The sequence below is a fragment of the Culex quinquefasciatus genome, chromosome 3, assembly GCF_015732765.1.
Source record: "Culex quinquefasciatus strain JHB chromosome 3, VPISU_Cqui_1.0_pri_paternal, whole genome shotgun sequence".
Taxonomy (NCBI): Eukaryota; Metazoa; Arthropoda; class Insecta; order Diptera; family Culicidae; genus Culex; species Culex quinquefasciatus.
The window spans coordinates 3,128,966-3,154,827 of NC_051863.1; the positions used below are offsets into that span (position 1 = coordinate 3,128,966).

Consider the following 25,862-nt stretch of genomic DNA (forward strand, 5'->3'; position numbering starts at 1 on the left):
GAAACGCATGGTAGTTCATCATGGTTGCTCCATCATAGTGTATGCAATTATTTCATTTATTTCTAACAAAGTAAAGTAAATTGCTTTTCCAAAATTCAATGGAAATGTTTGATCCATCATGCGCCTACACAAAATTACCTTTATCAGAACATTTCAATGAAGACGCATTGTCAATCAACTCACTTTATGAAAAAATATATAATTGAAATAACAAGCCTGAATTTCAACATTTCAATGAAGAAAAAAGTTGGTAAATGCATTACACTCAACCCCCGGTGGTTGGTCACTTTTTCGTTTGACACTTTTTTAGTTTGTACCCCGTTGGTTGGTCAAAATCAAACTAAAAAGTGACGAACTGTCACTTTTTATACGGCGCTCACGCACATTATCAAACCAAACGTTTGGTAATGTGTGTGAACTCCGTGTAAAAGGGGTGTCAAACTAAAAAGTGACCCCGTTCGTTTGACAACAGTTGGTGTCAAACCATCGGGGTTTGAGTGTATACATCCGTTAAATTGCGTTGCAATCATTAGATTTTCAAAAAATAATTAAAACTTCGTAAACACAAACAAATTACTTAACCCTCTACAACCTAACCCCGCCTTTAGGTGGGCTTCGATCTAAAAAATCGCCAAAAATCAATTTTATAACCGATTTTTGATCTCTAAAAAGCATTGGAAAGAAGAACTCTTAAAATTTTAGAAAATTTCAGGGTTGGAAGTTTAACTTGTTTTATGTGACTTTGCCAATGTTTATAAAAATGTTATTTTTTTAGGGGTCAACTTTGGCTGTGTTTTTTACTAACATTTTCTATTTTTTCAGTAAAAAGAAGTATGCAGTAATTTTTGTAGTGTCCCAGACTATGCCTCTACGCACTTTTTTGCAATTTAAATAATTATGGTGCCATTCTATAGCAGAAAATGTGAAAAATGTGTCAAAAATTTAAAAAGTAACTGTAAAAACGTGAAAAAATTAGATAGGCAAAAATGTAATTATATAAGGTGGTAGAATAGGCCAAATACTACCAAAAACAAACATAAACTAAACAAAATAAATGCAAATTAAAATACTAAAAATAAAACAAGAAAAACATAAAACAAGAGAAGTAAAGTTTTTCGTAGAACAAAAGTTGCTCAAAATGACCTCCTGACCTCCTGAAAGGAAAAATAAATATTTTCGAAAAAAAAATTTGGGCAGTAGAGGGTTAAATAAAACTTTTTGCGAAAATTCACATAAATTCAAATGATTTTTGGATAAACCCGATCATGCTAAAAATGATTCCAAACTAAGATTTTTTAAACAATTTTTTGGCCCCCTGATGTTTCGATCCAATTTTGAAAAAGAAGTGACAAAAACTCTGAATTTTTTTTTGCAATTGCCTTTTTATATTAAAACAAAAAAATCATATAAACTTAAATCAAGAGTAAATTTCCAAAACAACCTAAGACTCATGGGTTTCCTATGAAGAAGAATCATTGTACAGTTTTTTTTTTTAATTTTGGGACCACAGATCGAGAAAATTTTCATGATCTTAGTAAATTAATAGGTTAATAAATTCATGATATTTTGCATACAAATTGTGACAGTTGCAAAGGAGAAATACACCCATTTTAATCACTCTAAGCCGTTCGACCAATTCTCATCACTTTTGCGCTTTTCTTATTTGAGCTATTAAATAAATTTTACTACTTTGGAACAGTCAAAAACACTTTATGAAAGCTGTAAGTCACGATCAAAGTACTGATAGGCCGATAATATAAATAGGCTGAGAAAGGGTACAGTTTCCCTAAGCTGCATACTTAGAAATTTTTTTTTTCTGAAATTCGAAAATTTTAAAATCAAAAAATATTAATATCTAAGTTCTAAAATTTATTTTTATTAATATCAGCAGTGCGTGGCCGAATGGTTACGCTGTCCGCTTTGTAAGCGGATGATTCTGAGTTCGATTCCCATCTGCTGCAACCTTCCATCGGATGAGGAAGTTAAATGTCGGTCCCGGCCTTGGTTGTTGTTAGGCCGTTAAGTCATTCCAGGTGTAGGAGTCGTCTCCATGCCATAAGTACAAACAACACACCAAACCAAGCCTACTCCGGTGGAATCGCTGGTGGCGGTTGGACTCGCAATCCAAACGGCGTCAGTTCAAACACTGGGGTGGAAGGTTCCTTGGAGTAGAAAGAGGTTTGGGTGCTCTCCCCATTCAAGCCTTCGGACTCCTAGGTTCGAGCAGAAACTTGCAATAGAGACCACAAAAGACCCGGGGGTCGTTAATGTGGATGGTTTGATTTTTTGATTTTATTAATATTTATTTATATGTAGAATTTTAAAAAAACTAAGCTACAAAAATAAGGTTCAGAATTAATTTTAAAACTAAATCGTTAAAAAGTCAGACATTCAAAAGTCACTTGTAAGATTTTATAATAAAAATAATAAAACTCAAATAAAAACAAAAACTCAAAATTTGCAAATTTCAAAATTATATTTTTTTTTCAGGAATTTATAAAAATTAAAATGTAATTTTTTCCGCAAAATGCAAAATAACAAAAATACAATTCCTAAATTCCAAATTTCTTAAATAAATAAAAAAGAAAAATCCAAAACTAATAAAAATAATCAATAAATTTTAAAAATCATAGATAAAAAATTTCCAAAATTCAAAAAGAAAAGATTAAATAAATCTAAATCTCAACATGAAAAATATGTTTAAAAACAAAAATTTTAAAAACATAAAACAAAATTTTAAAATGATTATTTGTATGACTTTTCCTTATGGTTTACTTCAACAAAAAACGTACTTTTAATTTTAGGTAATTCAAGATTCTGCTTTTTGAGGTCCAGTCTTGGGACTTTTGATTTTAATTAATATTACAAATGCCGAAAAAAAAATTTAAACGTTTTTCATTTACAGTCACATTAAATATATTTTTTTAATTTAAATTTTTGTATTTTTTAATCCGGCTGAATTTTTTTTGGTGCCTTCGGTATGCCCAAAGAAGCCATTTTGCATCATTAGTTTGTCCATATAATTTTCCATACAAATTTGGCAGCTGTCCATACAAAAATGATGTATGAAAATTCAAAAATCTATATCTTTTGAAGAATTTTTTGATCGATTTTTTGTCTTCCGCAAAGTTGTAGGTATGGACTAGCCTGAAAAAAATAAACAAGGTGAAATTTTTTAACTTGATTTGCAAAAAACACTATTTTTATTTTTTGATGTTTACAAAAAAAGTTGGCATAAAACTTATCAGAAATTTAAGGAATATGCAAAAAAAACTTTGAACGAGTTATGAATTTTTGAATCCATGGTGATTTTTTTTCAAGAAATCGAAAATTTGGTCGCAAAAAAATTTCAACTTTACTTTTCGATGTAAAATTGAATTTGCAATCAAAAAGTACCGTTTTCAAGTTATATCAAGTTTTAGGTACCTTTTTTGAAAATAGTCGCAGTTATTCATTTTTTTTTTAAATTAATGCCCATATTCGCCTACTTTTGAAAAAAATATTTTTGAAAAGCTGAGAAAAGTCTCTATATTTTGCTGCTTTGAATTTTTTTATACGACCTTGAGTTGCTGAAATATCGCCATGCAAAGATTTGAAAACAGATTATTGATGTTTTCTAAGTCTCACCCTCTTCTAATGTCGATATCTCAGCAAACAATGGTCCGATTTTCAATGTTAAAATAAGAAACATCCGTGAAATTCTCCGATCTTTTCGAAAACAATATTTTAAATTTTTTTTAGATCAAGACAAATATTTCAAAAGGGCGTTGAATGAATGTTTCAAAAATATATTTTTCAAAAGATGGCAAACATGGGCACTAATTTAAAAAAAAATAACTGTGGCAATTTTCATAAAAAAAAAACGCAAAAATGGCTATTACTTCCAAACGGTACACTTTATGAAAATTTTACTGAAGTACTTTTTGATTGCAAATTCGATTTTACATCGAAAAATTAAGCTGAAGTTTGCGATCAATATTTCGATTTTTTGAAAAAAAAATCAGCATTGATTCAAAAATGTATAACTCGTCAAAGATTGTTTGAAGAACCTGGAAATTTCTGAAAAGTTGGCATTCGATGTCCCCTGAAACATATAAAAAAAACGAATACGAGCAACTCTCTACGAAATCGGCCGATTTCGACCATTTATATTTTTGTATTTTTGATTTGTCTTAAACTTTGTGGGGGCAAAGAGTATTGAAAAAAAAAAAAAAAAACATGAAACATTCGTGAAATTTTCCGATCTTTTCGAAAAAAACATTTTGAAAATTTTTAAATCAAGACTAACATTTTAAAAGGGCCAAACATTGAATATTACGCCGATTTAAAATGCTAGTCTTGATTTAAAAAAAATTCAAAATATTTTTTTCGAAAAGATCGGAAAATTTCACGAATGTTTCATGTTTTTTTTCAATACTCTTTGCCCCCACAAAGTTTAATTTCACGAATTTTTCAAGTATTAACATTGAAAATCGGACCATTATTTGCTGAGATATGGTCATTAGAAAATGGTGGGTTGTTTTGGTGAGATTAAGAAAACTTCAATTTTCGCGTTTCTTTTTCTTAAAGCGGCTCTATCGCAGCAACCCGAGGTCCAATCTTTAATGTCTCTTAGACAATTTTATAGCAAATTTTCTGAACCTTAAAAAAATATATTTTTAGAAATGGTCACTAATTACTCATTTTTAAAAATTGTAAAACTGCAAATATTTCGCTAAAATCAAACTTTTCGTGGCTTTATCTTGAAAACGGAGCCCTTTATAAAAAAATCTGTTAAGTACTTTTCGATTGCAAATTCAATTTTTCATTAAAAAATAATGTCAAACTTGATTTTGCATGAAACTTTGATTTTTTCCAAAAATCACTATTTTTTCAAAAATTCATAACTCGGCGGCAGATTTTTTGTCCATGTTTCTCTATGGCTCAAAAGTTGCGGATTTTTGTCCCCTAAAACATATCAAAAAATCTTGAAAATCAAAACGTATTTTGGGAAATTGAGTTTTAGTGAAAAAAAAGTAGATTAAAAAATCGGCATTTTTTTCCCCCGTGTACCTATTTTTTTCTCAAAAGTCCTCAACAATACCTACAACTTTGCCGAAGACACCAAATTGATCAGAAAATTCACTCAAAAGTTACAGCTGTTTGAATATTTACATACCATTTTTGTATGGACAGCAGCCAAAATTGTATGGAAACTTGTATGGGTGAACCAATCACACAAAATAGTTTATTTGGTCATAGGGAAGGCCCCCACAAAATGGTTTACGGCTTCAAAAACATACAAAAAATCATGTATGTTTGCATGATAAGGATGAGGACCGACATGATACCACAACGGCTTTCGGATACATTTTGCGACTTTAAATAAAAACCCAGCGTGCTCCCGGCACGCGCGCTCTTTACATTGAAGTTCATATCTTTATTTAAATTTCGCCCAAAAAACCGAACAAAAACGTCAAATAATCGAGTTTCTCTTCATTTTTTTCTCCCTTTCACTCCCCCCACGCGAATCGCATTGACTTGCTCTTATGTTTTTTTCTTCTGTTTAGTTTAACCTATCCAAAAAATACCCATAAAAGTCTCAAATATGAGCACGAACGGGCACAAATGACAATGCGGAATCACTCTTGTCTCCGCCACTGTTTGCCCCCTTTGAAGTTGCTTTAATTAATTACTTTATTAATTAAACACACTGGGTTGATGCCTGTAACGATTAGTTTGCAGTTTTTTTTTTTGGTTTAATTCTATGTTGATATTTACAGCTGCGACCAAGTCACCCTCACTTGCTCCATCTCCATATCCGTAGGTGTGCATTTTGCGTGACTTTTTTTTTGTTATCTAATTTAAAGAAGAAGAGATTGTGTGTAGCTTTTGCGTTGTTCACACACTCTGAACAACTCTGCACTTTTGCGTTTTGCGTCGTTGAGATGAAAGTAAAAAGTCTGATTAACATTGGTTTGTTTCAATTGATGCCGTAGATTGCGATTATCCTTTTTCTGTGTGTTTATGTTTGAGTGTGTGTGTATTTGATTGACTGACTTGCTAAAGATTGAGAGGGGAGCTTAACCGTGTATCTTTAGATAGGTGTGTGCTCACTTGTTTAGTTATTTAGCTTTATTTGTTTTAATTCTTATCTATAGCTTCTTCCAACAGTGTCGAAATAATGGCCAAAAGTTTTCTTTTTGTCTGTTTTGTATAATTAATCTGCTTGTTCCGCGCAATTTCCCGCAAAATAAGAGTCCGGAATTGTTTTATGCTATTTTTCGCCCCCTTTCGCCTCCCAAATACTATCGAATAAATTTATTTATCACAATTTGTTTTTCCATTTTTTTCTGTAACTTTTTCCCCCTTTGATTTGACCTTGTTCTAGTAAAAAAGATTCAACACTTAGTTATTCTTACCGTGTGGGCGCTGCCATTATTAGTTTAACTAGTTTTCAATATACAAACACACGATTTGCGGTTTATACAGTAATGTCCAAATGTGGCGTGTAGGTAATTACTATATTTGATAAATTCTTGAGAGTTGAGTGTTTGTGTGTTTAACGAGCACGCGTTTTAGTTGGAATAGTTGGAACCGGTGCCGTCTCTGCTGCTGGCACCACCCCCGCCGCCGCCATTAAGCCCGTTCTGGTCGGTGGCGCTGATGGGCGATGGGTTGTTGTCTGAAATGAGAGGAGAATAAAAAAAAAGTTTTTTGGCAATTGGTTTTGAGAGCGTTTTTGTTTTATTTCCTGCTGATTGATGGTGTTTTGCACTGGTTCGGCTGGCGCAGTGCGGCTGGTTGCACAATTACGGCTTTACAGTTTTGTTGATCGATCGCAATTTTAAAAAATCCAGAAAGAACTTCATGGCTATTAAAGTAGTTAGGGTAGAGTAGTCATCAATGAGACACGGGGAACAATGATAAAATGGCTCTCACAAGTCGAAGTTTCAACCAATCAGGCTCATATTTGGGGGAAAGGTGTGTCTACTGGATACACGTCTGCCATATTAGGGCTTTGGTTATGGACGCTCCCTTGAAAAGTTATTCATAAATGTTTGATTCTGGGGTGTAAAAGTAAATTATGGACAAAAATTACTTTTTCTCTCGTAGGCTGCCATTTACACCAAAACTATTATTTCTTCAAATTTCTTTCGACGTTCCATAGGGATTAAGTTGGGCTACAATGTCCTTTCATTAGATTTGGCCAAAATTTAGAATAAACTCAGAATCCAGGGCTGTCTCATTGTTCCCCACTCATTTCAGCCCATGGGTAACAATGAGACACTTTGATTTTTCTTCAAAAAACTTTTCAAAATCGATGGAAATCTTTCAAAACATGAATTAAAAGTGATTTTTGGCATATTTATAGAGTTTAAACTTCATTAAACCAAAAATACAAAGTTATTTGGTATTAATATATGGATTTTACAAAATTGAAATACTTTTTAGTGTAACTTTTGTTATTAAAAGTTTCATGTTGGCAAAATTGCTCTAAAATGTTCAAGGCAAGTCACCTGCAATGGAACAATACAAAAACATGATGTTTTGCTAGAAAAATGTTGATTTTCGTAGAGTGTCTCATTGTTCCCCACCTGTCTCATTGTTCCTACCAAGTGCGTCTACAATGAGACAGATGAATAACTCTGGCTGTAGAAGTCGGATCGTTCTCATATTTTTGTCAATGTTAGAACACATTAAAAGAATGATAATGCAACTAAAAGCTCATTAAAACATGCTGATGAAAAAATTAGAAAAATCGTTGAAAGTTGAAAACCAAAAGTGTCTCATTGATGACTACCCTACCCTACAGTTTTCGTGATGTTTGAAATTAACTCATAAGATTTATTTGAATAAATATCACAGTCATTCTATTTTTTTGTATTTTTTAATCCGACTGAAACTTTTTTGGTGCCTTTGGTATTCCTAAAGAAGCCATTTTGCATCATTAGTTTGTCCATATAATTTTCCATACAAATTTTGCAGCTGGCCATACAAAAATGATGTATGCAAATTCAAAAATCTCTATCTTTAGAAGGAATTTTTTCATCGATTTGGTGTCTTGGGCAATGTTGTAGGTATGGATATGGACTACACTGGAAAAAAATGAGACACGGTAAAAAAATTGGTGATTTTTTAGTTAACTTTTTGACACTAAACCCTGATTTGCAAAAAAAAAAAACACTCTTTTTAATTTTTTGATAAGTTTTAGAGGACATCAAATGCCAACTTTTCAGAAATTTCCAGGTTAGCATTAGCATTAGCATTAGCATTTGGAGGACGCCCCACCACCGGAAGGCTCCACAACGCTTATCCCACTGTTTGGTATGGCTGTATTAGACCCTCATCCGGAACAATAATCCAACACGGGAGATACCATGTCTTCATCTTTTGATGAGTGTGTAATACAACCCAGGGCTTAAGGGGGTCCAGGCCGGGTCCAAGCTATCCTCAAGGACTGGAAGGATCGTTAGTAAACACCTATCTAAAGTGCGCAAGGACCCCCACGTCACCTTAGTGGTATAGATGTTTGCAGGGAGGTTTTGGACTCAATGTTAGTAGGAGAAGTAGAACCCTAGGATGCACCTCGAAAGGCGTTGCGGGTTGCACAGAAAAAAAAAGTTGAATTTTGGAATGTTGAAAATTTGGTAGGTTGAATATTACCTCTTTTTTGAGTAATATTACATAAAAAATGTGTAAAAATGTGAACCTGATGAATATTCATCAAAAACTGATGAAAATTCATCATTTTCTGAGGTAAAATTTATCATTTATTTTGCCACAAAATCTGTCACCATTTCCAGATGAATATTACCATCATTTTTTTCTGTGTGGTTATAACAGTATTCCTAATTCCAGTCTAGGCTCACCAAGTCGCCATGGCCTAGTGGTTAGCATTTTTGCTTACCACTCCACAAGACGGAGGTTCGAACCCCGCCTTCAGCGACTTTGATTTTTCGTTCATATTCAGCATTTCAAGTATTTCTATGTCCTTAACTTTCTCGATGGGAGCAGATGGGAATCGAACTCAGAACCATTCGCTTACAAAGCGAACACCGTAACCATTCAGCCACGGCCGCTCCCTACTTTTCAGAAATTTCCAGGTTGTGCAAAAAATCTTTGAGCGAAAAATGAATTTTTGAATCAATACTGATTTTTTCAAAAAATCGAAATATCGGTAGCAAAAAAATTTCAACTTCATTTTTCGATGTAAAATTAAGTTTGCAATAAAAATTTACTTTAGTGAAATTTTGATAAAGTGCACCGTTTTCAAGTTAAATTCATATTTAGGTGACTTTTTTTGAAAATAGTGGTAGTTTGCCCACTTTTGAAAAAAATATTTTTAAAAAAAGCTGAGAAAATTCTCTATATTTTGCTTTTTTGAACTTTGTTGATACGACCCTTTGTTGCTGAGATATTGCCATGCAAAGGTCCGATCTTTTCGAAAATAATATTTAAAAAAATCAAGTCAAGACTAACATTTCAAAAGGGCCAAACATTCAATATTACGCCCTTCTAAAATGTAAGTCTTGGTTTGAAAATATTTTTTTTCGAAAAGATCGGAAAATTTCACGAATGTTTCATATTTTAGCATTGAAAAGCGGACCATTAGTTGCTGAGATATCGACACTAAAAAATGGTGGGTTTTTTAGGTGAGACTTAGAAAACATCAATTTTCCTGTTTTTAACCCTTTGCATTGCAATATCTCAGCAACAAAGGGTTGTATCAACAAAGTTCAAAAAAGCAAAATATAGAAAATTTTCTCAGCATTTTAAATATATTTTTTTTTTCAAAGGTGGGCAAACATGGGCACTATTTTAAAAAAATGAAAAACTGCGACTATTTTCAAAAAAGTTACCTGAAAATGGTTATAACTTGAAAACGTTGCAATTAATCAAAATTTCACTAAAGTACTTTTTGATTGCAAATTCGATTTTACATCGAAAAATTAAATTGAAAAATTTTTGCGACCAATATTTCGATTTTTTGAAAAAAAGCAGTATTGATTCAAAAATTCATAACTCGCTCAAAGATTTTTTGCCCATTCTGAAATTTTTTGAAAAGTTAGCATTCGATGTCCTCTAAAACAAAAAAAAAAATAGTGTTTTTTTGCAAGTCAAGTTTTAGTGAAAAAAAATTACATAAAAAATCACCGAATTTTTTTTACCGTTTATCGTTTTTTTCCGTGTAGTCCTTATCCATACGTACAACTTTCCCGAAGACACCAAATCGATCAAAAAATTTCTTCAAAAGATACAGATTTTTTTATTTTTGTGTATCATTTTTGTATGGACAGCTGCCAAATTTGTATGGAAAATTATATGGACAAACTAATGATGCAAAATGGCTTCTTTGGGCATACCGAAGGCACCAAAAAAGTTTCAGCCGGATTAAAAAATACAAAAATTAAAATTGAAGAAAAAAGACCGATTTCGTAGAGAATTGCTCATCTTGGAATGATCCAATATATTTTAAAGGCGAAATTAAAGCTATTATTTTTTCCTGGAAAAGAAAATGTAATTCTGTCTTTTGAAACGGCTTCATGAGCTCAATTCTAACATTCCATGACAATAATCAACAATTCGTTGCTGTCGTGCTAACTTAACGTACGTGCATTTTGGGTCAAATTGAATTAGGAACGCCATTTTGTGCAGCTCACAAAGCTCCTCAAAATTCGATTTCAATCCTGAGATATTCAATAAAAACCAAAAAAGCTCCGAAATTTTTTGTCACGTTTCATATGAATGAAGCTTCAATCTTGTCGTGCTAACTTGACACATGTAAGTGCGAAAACTGGCCAAACGGGTTACGAGCTCGACTACCGTAAACATTTGTAATTATAACTTGGGACTTCGGCAACCAAATTCAACCAAACTTCGGGAAAATGCACAGAATGGTCAACAAAACAAAATGTGTTTGTTGTTGCTTACATTGCATGCTCCGGTTTTGGTTTATTTAAACACTACAACGCATTTTTCTCGAAACGTCAAAAAGCGACAGCGTCGAAATAGGAAGGCGTGGATTCTAATATTTTTTCCAAAAAAATCAGGAGGCAAAAAAAAGAATCCGAGTTGGATAAATGCTGAAAAATCAAGTTTATCACCGGGTAGCAAACATGTTTTTTGCTATTATGAAAAATACGCTTTAATTTTGTGTCCGTGTTTTACTTTTCGGTACAGTACTGAAAAAGTTAAGATGTATTTCGGCAACCAGAGAGGTCCAATCTACAATGTTTCTTAGGCAATTTTATTGGAAATTTAAAATATGTTCAGGAATGGACAATCACTATCACTATATAAAAAAATCGAAAAACTGGATATTTTCTGGCAAAATCAGGTTAAATTAAATGGCAGTACCTTGAAAACATAAACGTTACTTAATCCACCTTTAGGTGGTTGGTGCCTTCCTCACATTCATAAAGTCAATTCATTCAGTAAAAATAGCAACATTCCCCCTTCACATGTTTAACAAATCAACTTTATTACTCATTTCTTTTGATAGGGTTCGCTGACCTTCAATATTTCTGGCTCATCGGCAATCTGATAAAAAAACTATTCAACGATAGTTCGCAAAAAAAATTCAACGATAGTTCGCATGGAAGATTCAGACAATATTTCTATCACAATATCTGAAATCCGGCCTCCAAAATGTGTATGAATAACACATAAGTGCTAATAACTTTTGATAGGGTTGTCAGATCCACGATGTTTTGGGCTCATTGGAAAGGTCTTTTCAATACCTTTTTGAAAATGTATAACATGATAGGGTTTCTTGCAAAAACCACCCTTTTTACAATCTTACGGACATACGTCAAAATCGTTTTTTAGCATAACTTTTGAAGTGCTTAACTAAACTTGCTGATTTTAAATAGAGACCTATGGGACCCCAAGACGGATCGAATGAGACTAATACGGTCAAAATCCGTTAATCCAGTCCGGAGATAATCGAGTGACAATTTTTTTGTCCACCCACCTACACACATCCACACAGACATTTGCTCAGAACATGATTCTGAGTCGATATGTATACGAGAAGGTGGGTCTACGAGGTCAAATTAAAAAGTTCATTTTTCGAGTGATTTTATAGCCTTTCCTCAGTAAGGTGAGGAAGGCAAAAACCGAAGTGAAAAAAACGAGTAAAATGTTTTCCCAAAAAAACAATTGTTTGTTGAACGTCCAAAAATCCATGTTTAACGTTAAAAGAACGCTCCTCTACTTGACAGCTCGGAACCATAGATGATTCATAGAAAAATTTTTGTCTTGTCATTTTATTTATTTTTGCATTAAAATGTAAAACAGTGATCAGAAATGGTTTTTAATCGTGTTTTTTTTACAGTTGTACATACAAATTGACATAGGGCTTTTTATGAAATTAGTAAATAAGGACTCTAATGCTCATGTTGCTTTTGTTGATGTTTTTTTTATCACAAGGTTTATCTAGCATTTTATTTTGAGGGGTTGACAGGGATATATTAACAGATCCCCTATCATAATTTCAATAGTTAGGCGTGATCTAAAATAGACATTGTTACAGTTCTGCTACAGTCACAAATTTCATTTAATTATACGGTAACATGTTTTTTTTCGATCTGCCGTTCCAAAAATAGAAATTTGAAGGAGGTTACAATTTGTAAAAAGATGGTTAAAAGATTTTTAAGCTTTAAGTTTATTAAAAATGGAAAAAATAAACGTTACTCAATTTATTCTAAAAAGTTGCATTGGCCTCAACGATGACAGATTAATTTGAAGCAGATCTGTATTTTCCTAAAAATAAATCAGTACTTTATCTGTATCATGTCGAATTCGGAGCCGCAGAAGAATTTTAAATTTTAAACAGCAGATTTCAACTTTTTAATCATATTAAAGCATACTTAAATTGTTAATTTTTGAAAAATATAATCATTTTTTTTTTTAAATCTGTATATACAGATTTTTTTGGTGATTTTTGGCGTCGAAAAATCTGTAAAATATAGATTTATCTGTATATCTGGCATGGCTGATGACCTTAGTCCAAATTTAATTTTGAAAAAGCGAAAACATATGGTAACAAATCAGACTAGGAAAGTTGTTAACTGCTTCGTAAGAATAGTTTATGTTGAAAATAGATAAATATTGGTTGAACAATTATGCGTAGGCCACCGGTTCATGAGTAAAAGAAAAACAAATTTACTTGTATGTAACACTTTAATTTTTCTGTACTAAGGCACTTCAAGCAAAACAATGTAAAAGGGCCGAAGCCGAAGTGTAAGCAAAGATTCTATCCTGCTCACGTCAGTTGGCGTTTACATTAGGAACGAGCAGGATAGACTCTTTGTTTACACTTCGGCTTCGGCCCTATTACAATTTTTTGCTCGACTTACAGTTCATAAAACTGATTTTTGAGAGAGAACATGAAAATACCAACGAAACGAACTCAATAAAGACAAAGGAAGACAACTCAAAAGGGATAATGTGAAACGGAACAAATAAAAACACAAAACAACAAAACCGATCTCGTTTTCATATAAAGGTGCATTTCATTCTTTCTTCCTTTTTATACACAGGTTCTTGCGCTCTATATTTATAACTCGTCGTCACATTTACCAAAACTAGTGATAATAATAATAATAATAATAATAATTACCAGATAATGTTGCTTGTGTGTGTGTGTTTTTTTGTTGCATACATCCTAAATACTACCAACTATCAAATAGTTTCTCTGATGCACTTTATATGTATAAGCTTTATTTCGACACAATCTCACAGTACATTCCAGGGTTCTCACGATTTTAAGCAGATAGTAAAAAGGTGTGTTTGTGCGCAGACGATAACTCACTTAGCGACTAAAAACTATCAATATTGTTTGCATCAAAGTCTCATTCATTCACCACCGTTTGAACAAAAACAGAAGAAGAAGAAAAAGGTAAGAAGCGTAAACGTCTTAAGAGAATTGATTGCTTTCTTCTTGCCAATTCAGGCAAAAACTGGTAAATTTTTAGTTGTGTGTGTTTTTTGTTTTGTTTTGTTCTTCTTCTCCAATAAATTATATCGCGCCATTTATTCACTAACTTGCGTGCTAATTTATTTTTATTTGTTTTATAGTAGCTTTGTATTACTAAGTTTAAGCATATTGTTCAGTTGATTTTTGTTTCCTTTTTTTACTTACTTTTCTTTTGATTGGTAGCATTTAAACTTATTTTTTGTCTGTTTTCTTTGTCGTTTTTTCTTCTCTTTATAAATGTAAATGATTTTTTGCTCGATAACACTATAAGCAATCATAATAATAATATTAATCATAAACGTTACGATAAGATATTAAAATGTACTCTACCGATAATAAACGTAATTCAAAGGCGGTTAATAAAACTAGATAATCTTAACCCAAGCTGCTGCGGCTAGTAACCGTAAGATGATTGTTGAACGTAAACACGATATACAGATGAGCAAGTAACCCTCCCAAAAAGAGCATTTTTTTACATTTCCATACAAAAATGTTACTAATAACGCCAAAATCGACGTTTTGAGAATGTTTCAGCTGATTTAATTTGAGACTTCGGTAAATTTGTATGTTGATGGGAAAAATGAAAAAAAAAAAAATGGACGCCAATTTATTTAAAAACAGAAATCTTTAAAAGAATTTTAAAGGATTTAATAATTTTTAAATGTTAAATATATTAATATTATGAAATTAACAGATTTTTGTTTAATTATGCTTAACTTTAAAATTTTGAGTAATTGAAAAAATTGAGGATTTTATCAATTCAGGCAATTTTAAAAATCTTCAATTTTTTAAAAGAGATCAAGAATAAAATTGATTGATTTTTTAAGAAATTTTAAAAAGAAATAAAATAATTAAATTTACGAATCCTAAGAAAGAAGCAATTATATTTTTTTCAAGAATTTTGGCATTTGAAAATAATATTGATTTTACAAACTTAAATTGTATATGTTTCGGAATTAAATAAAAGAATATTTAACTATTTTTAACAATTGAATCATTTATGAATTTCGTAAATTTGTATTTTATATTTTAGATATTTCTAAAAAAAATCTGAAGAAAGTAAAAAATGCAAGAAATATTGAAGTTCTACAATTAGAAGATTTATTTTTTCAAATTATGATTTTTTTTTTAGTTTTTAAGAAATTTAATAATTTTGAAATATTAAGATTTTTATAAATTTAGGCAGTTTTAAAAATCTTAAAATTAAAAAAAATACATATCAAGAACAATTAATGAATTTATTTTGATTAATTTTAAGAATTTTAAAATGATAAAAAAAATTGCGAATTCTAAGAATAAAAAAAATACATTTTTTTAAATTTAAAATTAAGGGAATTTTAAGTATTTTATTTATTTAATAGAGGATTTTTTTTTAAGTATTGATTCAAACACCATTTCAAAATTCAACAATTAAAAAACCTTGACAATAATTCAACTGACATATAGAATAAAAAAAATATTGATGTAATTTTCTGATCATTCGAATAAAAGTATTTTCAAAAATATAACACCGAATTGAACAAAAATAGTTTTCTGAACTTTGAAAAATAAAATTTAAATAAAATCTTTATTTCCGCATATAAAAAAACAAATTTAAAATATCTCAAAAACTAAAAAAAAATTAACAAACAATTTTCGGAATAAAAAAAAGAAATTTAGGGTTTGATTAGGTTAGTTTAGATTAGATTAAAAAAATACGATTTTTTTTACAATTTAATAATTTTTTGTATTTTGACAATTTTTTATATTAAATTTTATATATGAAGAATTTTAGGAAATTTTAAATTGTAAGAAATATTTAAATTATATTAAGAGATTTTCTTGAAATGATGCTTTTACTCTTTTATGTTTTGAGCATTTCAATATTTAGAGGATATAATAAATTTTGGCAAATTAAGAAATCCCAAAATAAAAAAAAAATAAAAAAAAAACAAACTAAAAATTTTATTAAGCGTACTGGCAAGATTAAAAAAATACGATTCCAAGAAAAAAAAATCAAGAATTAAAAAATATGTTTTTTTTTAATGGTAATTTGAATTCCTTTATTAAAAAAACTAGAGAATTTTAAAAGGGCATTTTTTGTGCATTTATCAAAAAATCAAACAATTTCAGAAAGTTCTAGAAAAAAGATGATTGTTTATAATTTTATAAATTAAATAATTTTAAACATTTATGAATTTAATTAAAGAGTTAAAAAATGCATAACTTCAATTTAAGAATTTAAAAAAATATATTTGAATTCGTAGAATTTTATAATGCGAAAATTAATTTTTTTTGAAGAAATCCCTATAAAGTTGATAATTTTTATTTTTAAAGAACTTTTGTTTTTTTTTATTAGATTTTCATTTTTTTAAGGAAACTATTCCTAAGAGATTTTAAGATTTTTTATATCATTTGCATTTTTAAGTATTTAAAGATTTTGTTTTTATTGCTTAAACAATTTTGATAATTTTATGATTCTTAACTGGTATTGATTATTTTGTATCTCATCCTTTTTTTTGAAATTTTCTCAGCGTTTAAAAAAATGCCGAAGACACCAAGTCGATTAGATCAAATCCGTTCTAAAAACACCGATTTCAACTGAAAATATATTGAAAGCATTTTGCTTGGACAGCTGCTAAGCCTGAAAAATAAAGTTTTTTTTTTAGCCAAATGGATGTTCAAAAATTTTATTACAGAAAACTTGCTCATTCTCGGGAGAATTGCTCGGAACGGAAAACATTGAGGGTAAATGATTGCTGTGTTTTTTTTTCTAGATTTTATTTTGCTCACTGTTACACTGTTCATTTTACACGATAATTAAGAATGGTACACACGCGCTCAATCATACAGTCACTCTCTAACTAAGGTAGCCCACAAAACTACCTTTTTTTTCTTCAAAGAACAAAAAAAAAACACAAAAAATTAGCTCTCGATTGTGTGCCTTGTCAAAAACGCTTTGGAAGTTCTTTTTTTTTTTTCAAAATTTGAGAAAATAAATACTCAATTTCATCATCGACCATCTTTGCCGATGCCGTTGCTACCGGCGGTGGTCGCAGCGGGACTCTGTTTCGACTTGTTCCCGCTGTCCGGTTCGGTACTTCCGTTCGAACCGTTACCGTTACTGCTCTTCTCCTCACCCCCTTCCTTCTGACCATCGGCGCCGCCGCCGGTCTTGTTGCTAGCACTAGTACTGATTGTGTTATTATTACCTGCAGAAGGTGGCTGCGAAACGGCCGGAGGCGTTCCAGCCGGAACCGGACTGCCTCCTCCTCCGTTGAGTGGTGGGGACGACTTTTTGTCCAGGTCGGACGTCGCCGCCGTTGGCGGTGTCGTCGTCAACGATTCTTGCTCCTTGGCCGCGGAATCGTTTCGTTTGTCGTCTTTGTTGTTTTCGGTGGCGGCCGCTGCCGTTCCGTTCGAAGGCGTTGCCCGTTTGAGTTCTTCCGCTGTTGGGGGCTGCGGTGGTGCGCCGTTGCTTTCCGTGGGGAGATCGGCCGCTGGTTTGGGTGTGGTTCGGTCCTCGGTCGGTGGCGTCGTGGTCGGTTTGGCCTCGGGCGGTGCCACCGGAGTTGTTTTGCTGCTATCTAGCGGGTTGATCGGAGTGGGTTGCTGCTGCTGCTGCGGTGGAGAACCGGCAGCGGTTCGGGGTTTGGGTGCGGCCACCACAGCGCCGGGTGGTGGTGCCGTTTGGGGCGAACCCTGGCGGTGGTGGTGCGGATGGTGGTTAATACTAGCGATGTTTGTACTATTTACAGACAGTGGTGATCCGCCGATGGCCGGGGCCGCTGCCGACGGATGGTGAGGAACTGACGGTGATTGTGCGGTCATTGGCGGGGTCGCGGTCCGACTGCCGACCTTGCTGCTCAACGAGAGCGGACTGCCGCCCGAGGACGAGTAATACGGATGGGAGTGCGAGTGGTGCGGCGGAAGACCGGAACTTGCGCTGCTGACCACGCTCGGATGAGATTTGGTCGAGAGGGAGAGCGGGGCCGAATTGTGGTGCTGCTGCTGTTGCTGCTGGGAAGCCGAAGAAATGACCGTCGACGCGGCGGACAAATTCAGCGAACCGTGCGCCGGAGGCGGAATGTGGCCAGCGAGGCTGAGGTTCTGCGGGTGAGACAAGTTCAAGCTGCTCATGTGATAGCCCGAACTCATCGACGAGGACGGTGGCAGACTGTGGCTGTACGCCGCGGCCAAACTCGTTGGAATCCCCGCCGGATGACCCCCAAGACTCGTCGGCGGTGGCGCATGGGACTGCTGTGGCACTTGTGGTAATCCTAACCCCATTCCCAAACTCAACGAGGGATGCAACCCGTGGTGGGGCGACGGCAGACCCTGCATTCCAAGCGGCCCTTGCGCACGCATCTGAAGCCCCAACGGTGACGGCAAACCCGCCGCCAATCCCATCGGGAAGAACGGCCTCGAAAGTGAGTGGTGCATCATATGCTGAGCACTCGCCGCCATCATCCTCTCCCTCTCTCGCTCCCTCTGCTCTCTCTCCCGTTCCCTCCGTTCCCGTTCCTCCTTCTCTCGCATCTCCCTCTCCCGCTGCTCCTTTTCCCTCTGTTCCTTCTCCCGCTGCTCCTTCTCGCGCTGTTCCTTTTCCCGCTGTTCCTTCTCCCTCTGTTCCCGCATCTCCTTCTCCCGTTCCATCGCTTCCCGTGCCTCCCGGGCCCGTTCCTCTTCCCGCATCCGGGCCCGCCGTTCCTCCTCCTGCATCTTCAGGTGCTCGTGGATGCTCTGCGCCTGCATGCCCATGCCGGGAATCATCCCCGCGTACAGATTTGGCGGGTACGGAAGCGACGAGTAGAGCGGGTGGGCGGCCGCGTGGTGATTCGCCGCCCGCAGCATCTGGAAGCGCGGATCCAGGTAGATGGCCGGATCGTGGTAGGCCAGCGCGGCCGGGTTGAAGAGGTTGCCTGTAGGGAAAGGAAGTGAGCATTAGAATTCGTTTTGATGGATTTTTTTTTAAACTTTTCACCTCGTGAAAACTAACCAATGAAACGCTTCATGAAAATCTACCAATATGTTATCAATTTAACAACACGGCAATGGTTTCAGTCTCCAATAGCACAACTCTACATTTTTGTGATTGATGTCAGTAAACGCTTCAGTTTTGTCAAGGAATTATAGATTTGGGATCCCTGAACATGTTGCTTTCAACAGAATTGAATTTTAGTGGATTCCCTGTCAATAATAAAAATGAAAATTTTGGCTATAAATATTATGGAATAATGTTAAGAAACCATGCGCATCCATGTTTATCTATGCGGGTGGCAAAAATAAGGGCGACGCATGGTAGCGTATAAGAGCGCTGATTCCATACCATTTATGCCCGAAATTTACAATTTTATTTATTAATAGGGAATCCAATAACATTCAAAAAAGTCCTTTTGTCAAAATCGGACATGTTTTTTTTTCTTCAATTTTTATCATTGTTTTGCCCTCTTCAAATAAAATACGCATTAGCCTTTTTTAATTGTAAATTAAAACAAAATCGAAATTAGAAAAATATATATTAAAAAAATACATTAAAATTTAAACAAAGCTGCAACAATATAAGAAACAAAATATTTAAGTTTTTTTTTTATTTTTGAGGTATTTTATGTATCAAAAACAACACAGCAAAAATGTAGAAAGTTCGGCTAAAAATCAAGTGGCGGTGCGTGCGCTTATGTTTATTGTTGAGAAAAAAATATACAGACAGAAATTCAAAATAAAACAATTAAAAACCAAAATTTTAAAAAAGATAGACGAAACAAAACAACAAATTTCATGAATCTAAATTTAAGAAAGGCAAAATAAAAAATAAAAATAAAAAAGCTCTCAAATTCGAAAATTCGAAAATCAAAAACTCTAACATTCACAAATTCTTAACTGCCTAAATTCTAAATTGACGCCTTTTTAATTTACAAAAAGTAAAATAACTATGAAGCATTTTTGACGTAAAATTTTCTTATAAAAATCCAAATTTTGAGAAAAATTAATGGGTCATGATTTTGAAACGGACTTCGAATTATCGAGGACGGACACTACTTAAATTTTTCAGGTCCCTAGATTGTTGAATTTCCGAGATTTTTTTTATTTTTAAAGTAATTCCAGACTTTTTTTTATTAGGTCCTATAAACATATGAAAGACAAGAACTCAAGAATTGAACTTTTGACTTATTATTTTTAATTTTAAACTTTAAAATATTTTTTTTGCATGCCTAAAATCATGTATTTAAAATTCTTGAAATAAAAATTTGTATTTTTTCAGTTTTATGAATAATATTTTTTTTTAATCTTAATTGTTCGAAATTTTTTAGTACATAATTTCTTCAGGTCCCTAGATTTTTGAATTTCAGAATTTCAAAATTTTAAGGTTATTGAATGTTTGACTTATTACTTTCAATTTTAAACTTTGAAATATTTTTTTTTGCATGCTTGAAATTCTGTATTTAAAATTCTTGAATTTTAAATTTGGAAATTTATAATATTTTTAATTTAGAATTTGTAAATTATTTTATTTGAAATTTTCCGGATAAGACAAATTACACATATTGGAACTCTTAAATTTTGAAGTTTCTGAATTTCTGTTTTTCATTCCTAAATTTCTTTTTTTTATTTTTCAATTTTTCATTTCAATATTTTCAATGTATTTTTTTATTTGTCAATGTTCTGATTCTTTTATGGCTAGAACATAAATGGTTTATGGTTTCACCATATGTTTTACATATCCATAAACAACAAAAAAAATCCATCCTTTTATTTTTTGGAATTTCATGATTCTGCGTTTTTAAATTCAGCTTTATGAGCCAATTTTGGATTTTCACTCAGTGGCTTGACTAGACTTTGACAAAAAAGGGGCACACGTATGGGTAAAGTTTTGGTTACTGACTACGGTATTTGTGAATGACCCCTATTATAATACAAATTTAGATTATGTCTACATTCATTTTTAAATCTGATCTAATCTAACACAGATGCAAATGCATCTAATTTTCAAATTACACCCGAAGCACTTATCTTGCCAAGATTAATGATTGCAATATATCCAAGAACACCCAAAAATATATTACGCGGCTAGCCCTACTACGTAAATTTTACAGCAAAGAGAATTCTGTGACCGGATCACATTTCACACAGTCGACAGGGGAGGAAATATGCGTGGACTAGGGTATCGCTCCGATCACACAAATCACCTGATGTTGCCACTTTAGTTAGATTTTGAAATAAGCGAATTTTTAATTTGAGTTTTAAAATTCAATGTAATCTACCAAATAATATGTAAATTCAGCACAAAAAAAAATAACAAAATCAAATTCTTACCTGGCGGCATTCCGGGAATCGACCCGAACGCGGCACCGTACGCGTCCATCGGAAACGGTCCGGCCGGATGGGTCAGCCGTTCGTCGGGCCTGTACGGCTGGAAGCCACTCCGTGCCAACATCTCCGGGTTGAGCACACCCGACGAGCTCGATCCACTCGCCGCCGAGCCCGGATTGAGCCGTTGAATCTTCTCCGGCGGTTGCGGCGACGAACGTTTCTTCGACTCGTTGTTGACGCGCTGCTGCACCGCTTCCGCAGCACTCCTCGCCCGACTCTCCGACATGGCGTTGCCCCGGGAGTCTTCCATCTGCGAGCGACGATCTACCTGCCGATCGGAACCGGACCGGTCGGGACCTCCTCCCCCTCCACCACCGCCGCCTCCTCCTCCTCCCCCACCTCCAGGCTCATCGTCCTTAACGTCGGCCTGTTTGGCCAAATTCCGCAGCGCTGCCGCAAACGAACCCCGACTGTTGCCACCGCCACCACCACTGTTGGCCGAGGAAGCATTCTGGGCGGCCGCATTCGGCGAGGGCTGGACCACGCCCACGGGAGTATTGTGCGGGATGGTCGAACCTGCCCCGCCGGACGACGGGGGCAGATGGTTCAGGTGGTTCGAGATTGGCGACACGGAAGACGGATGGTGGTGCATCGGGGGAAGCTGGGGCGACGGGACGGGCGGGGCCGGACTGGTCGCGGGACGTTTCTGGGCCAGCTTCGTGGGAACTGTTGGAAGGGAGAGGAGAAATTATCATTAGTATTGTTTTTTTTTTTTAAATTAAATATGCAATACAAATTATTAAAGTGAGATTGTTGTAGATGTTGCGACCCCAACTTGCACTAAGACTTATAGTAACACATTGTAATTTCGTGTCACGGTGCAAGTTCATCATCGTCACCGTTTCAATATGCTGGTCACGCAGTCAAACCTGTCCGAAACCACATTGTTGTCCACTCCCGGTGGGGGTGTGGTGGCGAAGGACAATGGAAGATTAATCCTCACTCCCCTCCCGCAATGGTAATTCACTTGTGCTAACATTTCAGTATACATTGTGTTGATGTATGAACACACCATACGGAGGAGAATTCCAACGTTTGGTGGTGTTGATTTGTTATTATGATCAAATAGTAAGAACACGGAAATGCAGAGTTTAGCTTCCGGTTTCGCTGTGGCTTTATTTGTGGTACATTTGTGTAATGAGCAGAAATCAACAGCATTTGTATGGGGGTTAATGTATCTCCAGGGGAATTTCTCAGCGTTAGTATTCTCATCTACCGATGATGAGATCACCTTGATTTATAACATTGGAGGACAGTGCCCGATAGTTGCACTGTTTATTTATTTAGTTACTTAATAAACAATTAGGTGGTTGGTGAGTTTCTCAATTTTTTATAGTAATTTCATTCAATCCAACCATCCGTTTTTTTAAATGTGCTATCAATATTACTTTAATTTTTTACCTTTTTACCTTTAGATAGAATAATCTTTAAAATATAAACCACATTGGAAAGGTTTTCCGAATACCCATCCAACGCGGCCATCATTTCATAAGTGCTCATAACTTTTGAGTGGGCTTTTCTATGTCATTTGGGAGGAATGTCCTAAAAATATACATCACGACGGGTTTTGTTTTTCTTTTAAAAGAAACCATTATTTCTTCAATCTTTTGGACGTTAGTTAGCCGAATTGACGTTTAATCATAATTACGCTCATAAAAATCGTTTTCAAGAGAAAGTAATAAATAGCTAAATTTGAAGTGAGCAAGCAAGTTTCTGTCAACAGTTTTACAAAACAAGTTGCTGAAATAGTGAAAATCAGCTGATTGGATTTTTTTAGTTGAGAAAAGTGCAACTTTTCTTTTGCATAAAATGTTGCAAGGAACTCGGCAAGCCACGTTGGATAAATGTACGAATCGTGCTGAAAAAATCTTCATTTTGCAACTTGTTGCACTTTTTGGTTTATATTTAAAAGAGTGCTTTTGATGAACTTTTAAGTACTTAATAGTAATTTTTGGGTGATAAAAAATAGGCCGTTTCGTCACTTAGATTAACAACGAACTTCAAAGAAATGGTTTCTATTAGGTTTGTTTGCAAACCCCTGGTTAAATTTCTCATGGTTCAAATTAGATTAAAAAGAGAAATTGTTTTGGAAAAAAGGATAACTGTAAAAAACTGATAATGTCTACTTAGTACCAGACCGCGTTGTTGGCCAAACAGTGTTGAACTTGTTTAACTTTTTGAGACATTTATGCCAACATGCATCTTGCAGGACTAAAAATTGAGAGAGATTGTCTTTTTTCAAGTATTCAATTGTGGATTTTTTTTCCTTCAAACAATCTATGTTTTTATTTCCAAAAGCTCAAGATTTGAACATCAATCTGGAAAAATAAAATTATACGCAATTTGTTGCCAAACACTAATCTATTAGAAATTATTTTATTTAACACCTTTCCTCCAAAACCAAACATTTTCTATCAATTTCAATAATTTTACTGAAAATTGTAAAATAATTGAATTGTTAGCCATATTCAAATATTTTCATAAAATAATATTTTGTTGAATAAATAGTTCAAGAGCTTAAAAAAATAGTTTAAAGAAAACTGGGAGTATTTTTTTTACAAATTGGCATTTTAAATCAAAAAAACATACATTTCATTTTTTTATGCCGGGAACCACCCTACGCTTTCCGGACGGTTGTCGTCACGCTCCATCATTTGGCTCAGTAAGAAAACACCAAATGTTACACCCCGCTGTCTCAATTAGTCACGAAAGCATGCTTACTTTAAATCCTCGAAATAACCTTCAACAAAAGACAATATAACACCCGCTAGCTTGGGATGGCTTGGGCTGAGAGAAAAAAAAAGTGGGAAGAACTCGGAAGAAGCTAGCAGCAGCAGGATCGCCGAGAAATCTACCCACTTTATGACAGCTGAGATCATTTTCCACATGTCGCCTGTTTGCTCGAGAGTTTTTTTGTTTACCCAAAACACGATCAAGAAGGCCAAGAAGAGTGACTGGGCTAATTCACTCTCCCGGTCGATTGGTCGTCCATAAATCACGTGGGAAATTACTCATTTTTCAACATTTTCAAAAACGGATACACACTCAAATCCCAGATGGGGACAGGAAAAGCGAAACAGCTTGTACGACACGAAAAATTATTAATAGAAACGCGGCAGTGACCAGATATTTAGCAGCTTGTCACAACTCGTCGTCGTCGACATCGTGAGTCATTGAGCCACCGAGATCTTTTACACGCGGGCGGGCGGACCCTCTTCATCAACCATCAGGACGTTTGTTTGGATACACGCTTAAATTTATTGCTGTTAAAATACACAATTCAACAGACTTTACTGAAAAAATGTTGTTTTAAACAAGAGTACAGAATTGCACTCTGAAAAAAAGTATTTTTTGGCTATAAAGGTAAAATTATACAAATTGAAAATTGTGAAAAAAGGTGACAAAACTAATTTTACGTGTAAGCCAGAAAAAATGAGCTCACAAAAAAATGGTTAGTAGTAATTTGTCGCGTTTGGCCTTACGCGCATTCAACTCACTTATTATCCGCTAGATTAGAGTGGGAAGGAGAGAGCGAGAACGCAAACATTTTCATCCCAGAACCCAGCGGGATTTGAACCCGTATCACTTTACGGGCCTGACGCGGTCGGTCTCGGTGGCACGTCACGTCGGTAATTGAGTTCAGCTGGCACCATCGTCCCCAGCAGCACGTTGTATTGTCTTATTTTTTTGTTGTTGTTTTTAAGGCAATTTAGCGACATACAAAATTGAGATGAAACTGATGGATATTGAGGTAATGACATGGGCAATAACAACACTGAATAAATTTACAATAGTTTTTTAATGTGCTTGTATTTTTAGTAACTTTCAAATTTCACTATTTTTTTATTTCTTTTAAAAAAGCGGCATCGGCGAAAACTAAATGAGGATGAAAATTGATGATGACTTTTAATTGCTCTGCGGAGACAAGATAGTGAGCAAAAGAGCAAATCTCCTTTCTTCAAATATACTCCAAACAGAGGAAACGGCAAACAAATTAAAAAAAAACTATAAAAAATGAAATTTCAAGTATTGCGTCCAAATTTCCTGGGTTTTGAATTTCCCGGGAAACGGGAAAAATATTTTTGGAATCTCGGGAATTCCCGGGATCCCGGGAAATTTTTTAAACAGTAATAAAATCTAAGTTTTCATTATATTTGTTATGTTTTCAAGCATAAAATCATAGAATTAGCTCTATCATATAAATTGCTGATAATCTACACTTCAATCTATACAAGGACGACAGTTTTTAAAAAGCCTATATAAAATTAAAATAAGTTTTTTTGTTCTTTGTTGTGCTTTGGATTTTAAATGAACTACAATGTGATTCAAATTAAATAAGCTTATTACAAATATATTTCTATTTTAATTGACATGATCCGAAAAGCTTGGAAAATTTCTTTGAAAATATCTTTAAAAACAAGAGGCGACAACAAATTAAATGACACCAGCCAATGTAAAATTTAAGATAAGTTTTGAATTTCATGTTTTACATAATAAAAATGTATGCAACAAGTGGCAAAAAGAAGATTTTTTCAGCACGAGTTGTACA

The 25,862-nt window shown here is 34.3% G+C and overlaps 1 protein-coding gene across 3 annotated transcripts in view; it reads right to left on the reverse strand.

Moving 5' to 3' along the window:
- Positions 1–5,398: 5,398 nt before the first annotated feature.
- LOC6038993 overlaps positions 5,399–25,862 on the reverse strand; it is a 140,688-nt gene continuing 120,224 nt past the window's right edge. For 2 of the 3 annotated variants that reach the window (XM_038262722.1, XM_038262721.1), the window contains exons 13-14: positions 21,257–21,979; positions 16,692–18,864 (exon numbers count right to left, since the gene is read on the reverse strand). In XM_038262722.1, coding sequence (XP_038118650.1) covers positions 16,955–18,864; positions 21,257–21,979 — 2,633 coding nt within the window. In that variant the 3' untranslated portion in view covers positions 16,692–16,954. Of the gene's footprint in view, positions 6,665–16,691; positions 18,865–21,256; positions 21,980–25,862 lie in introns of those variants that run through there. The other variant, XM_038262723.1, reaches the window with a different exon arrangement.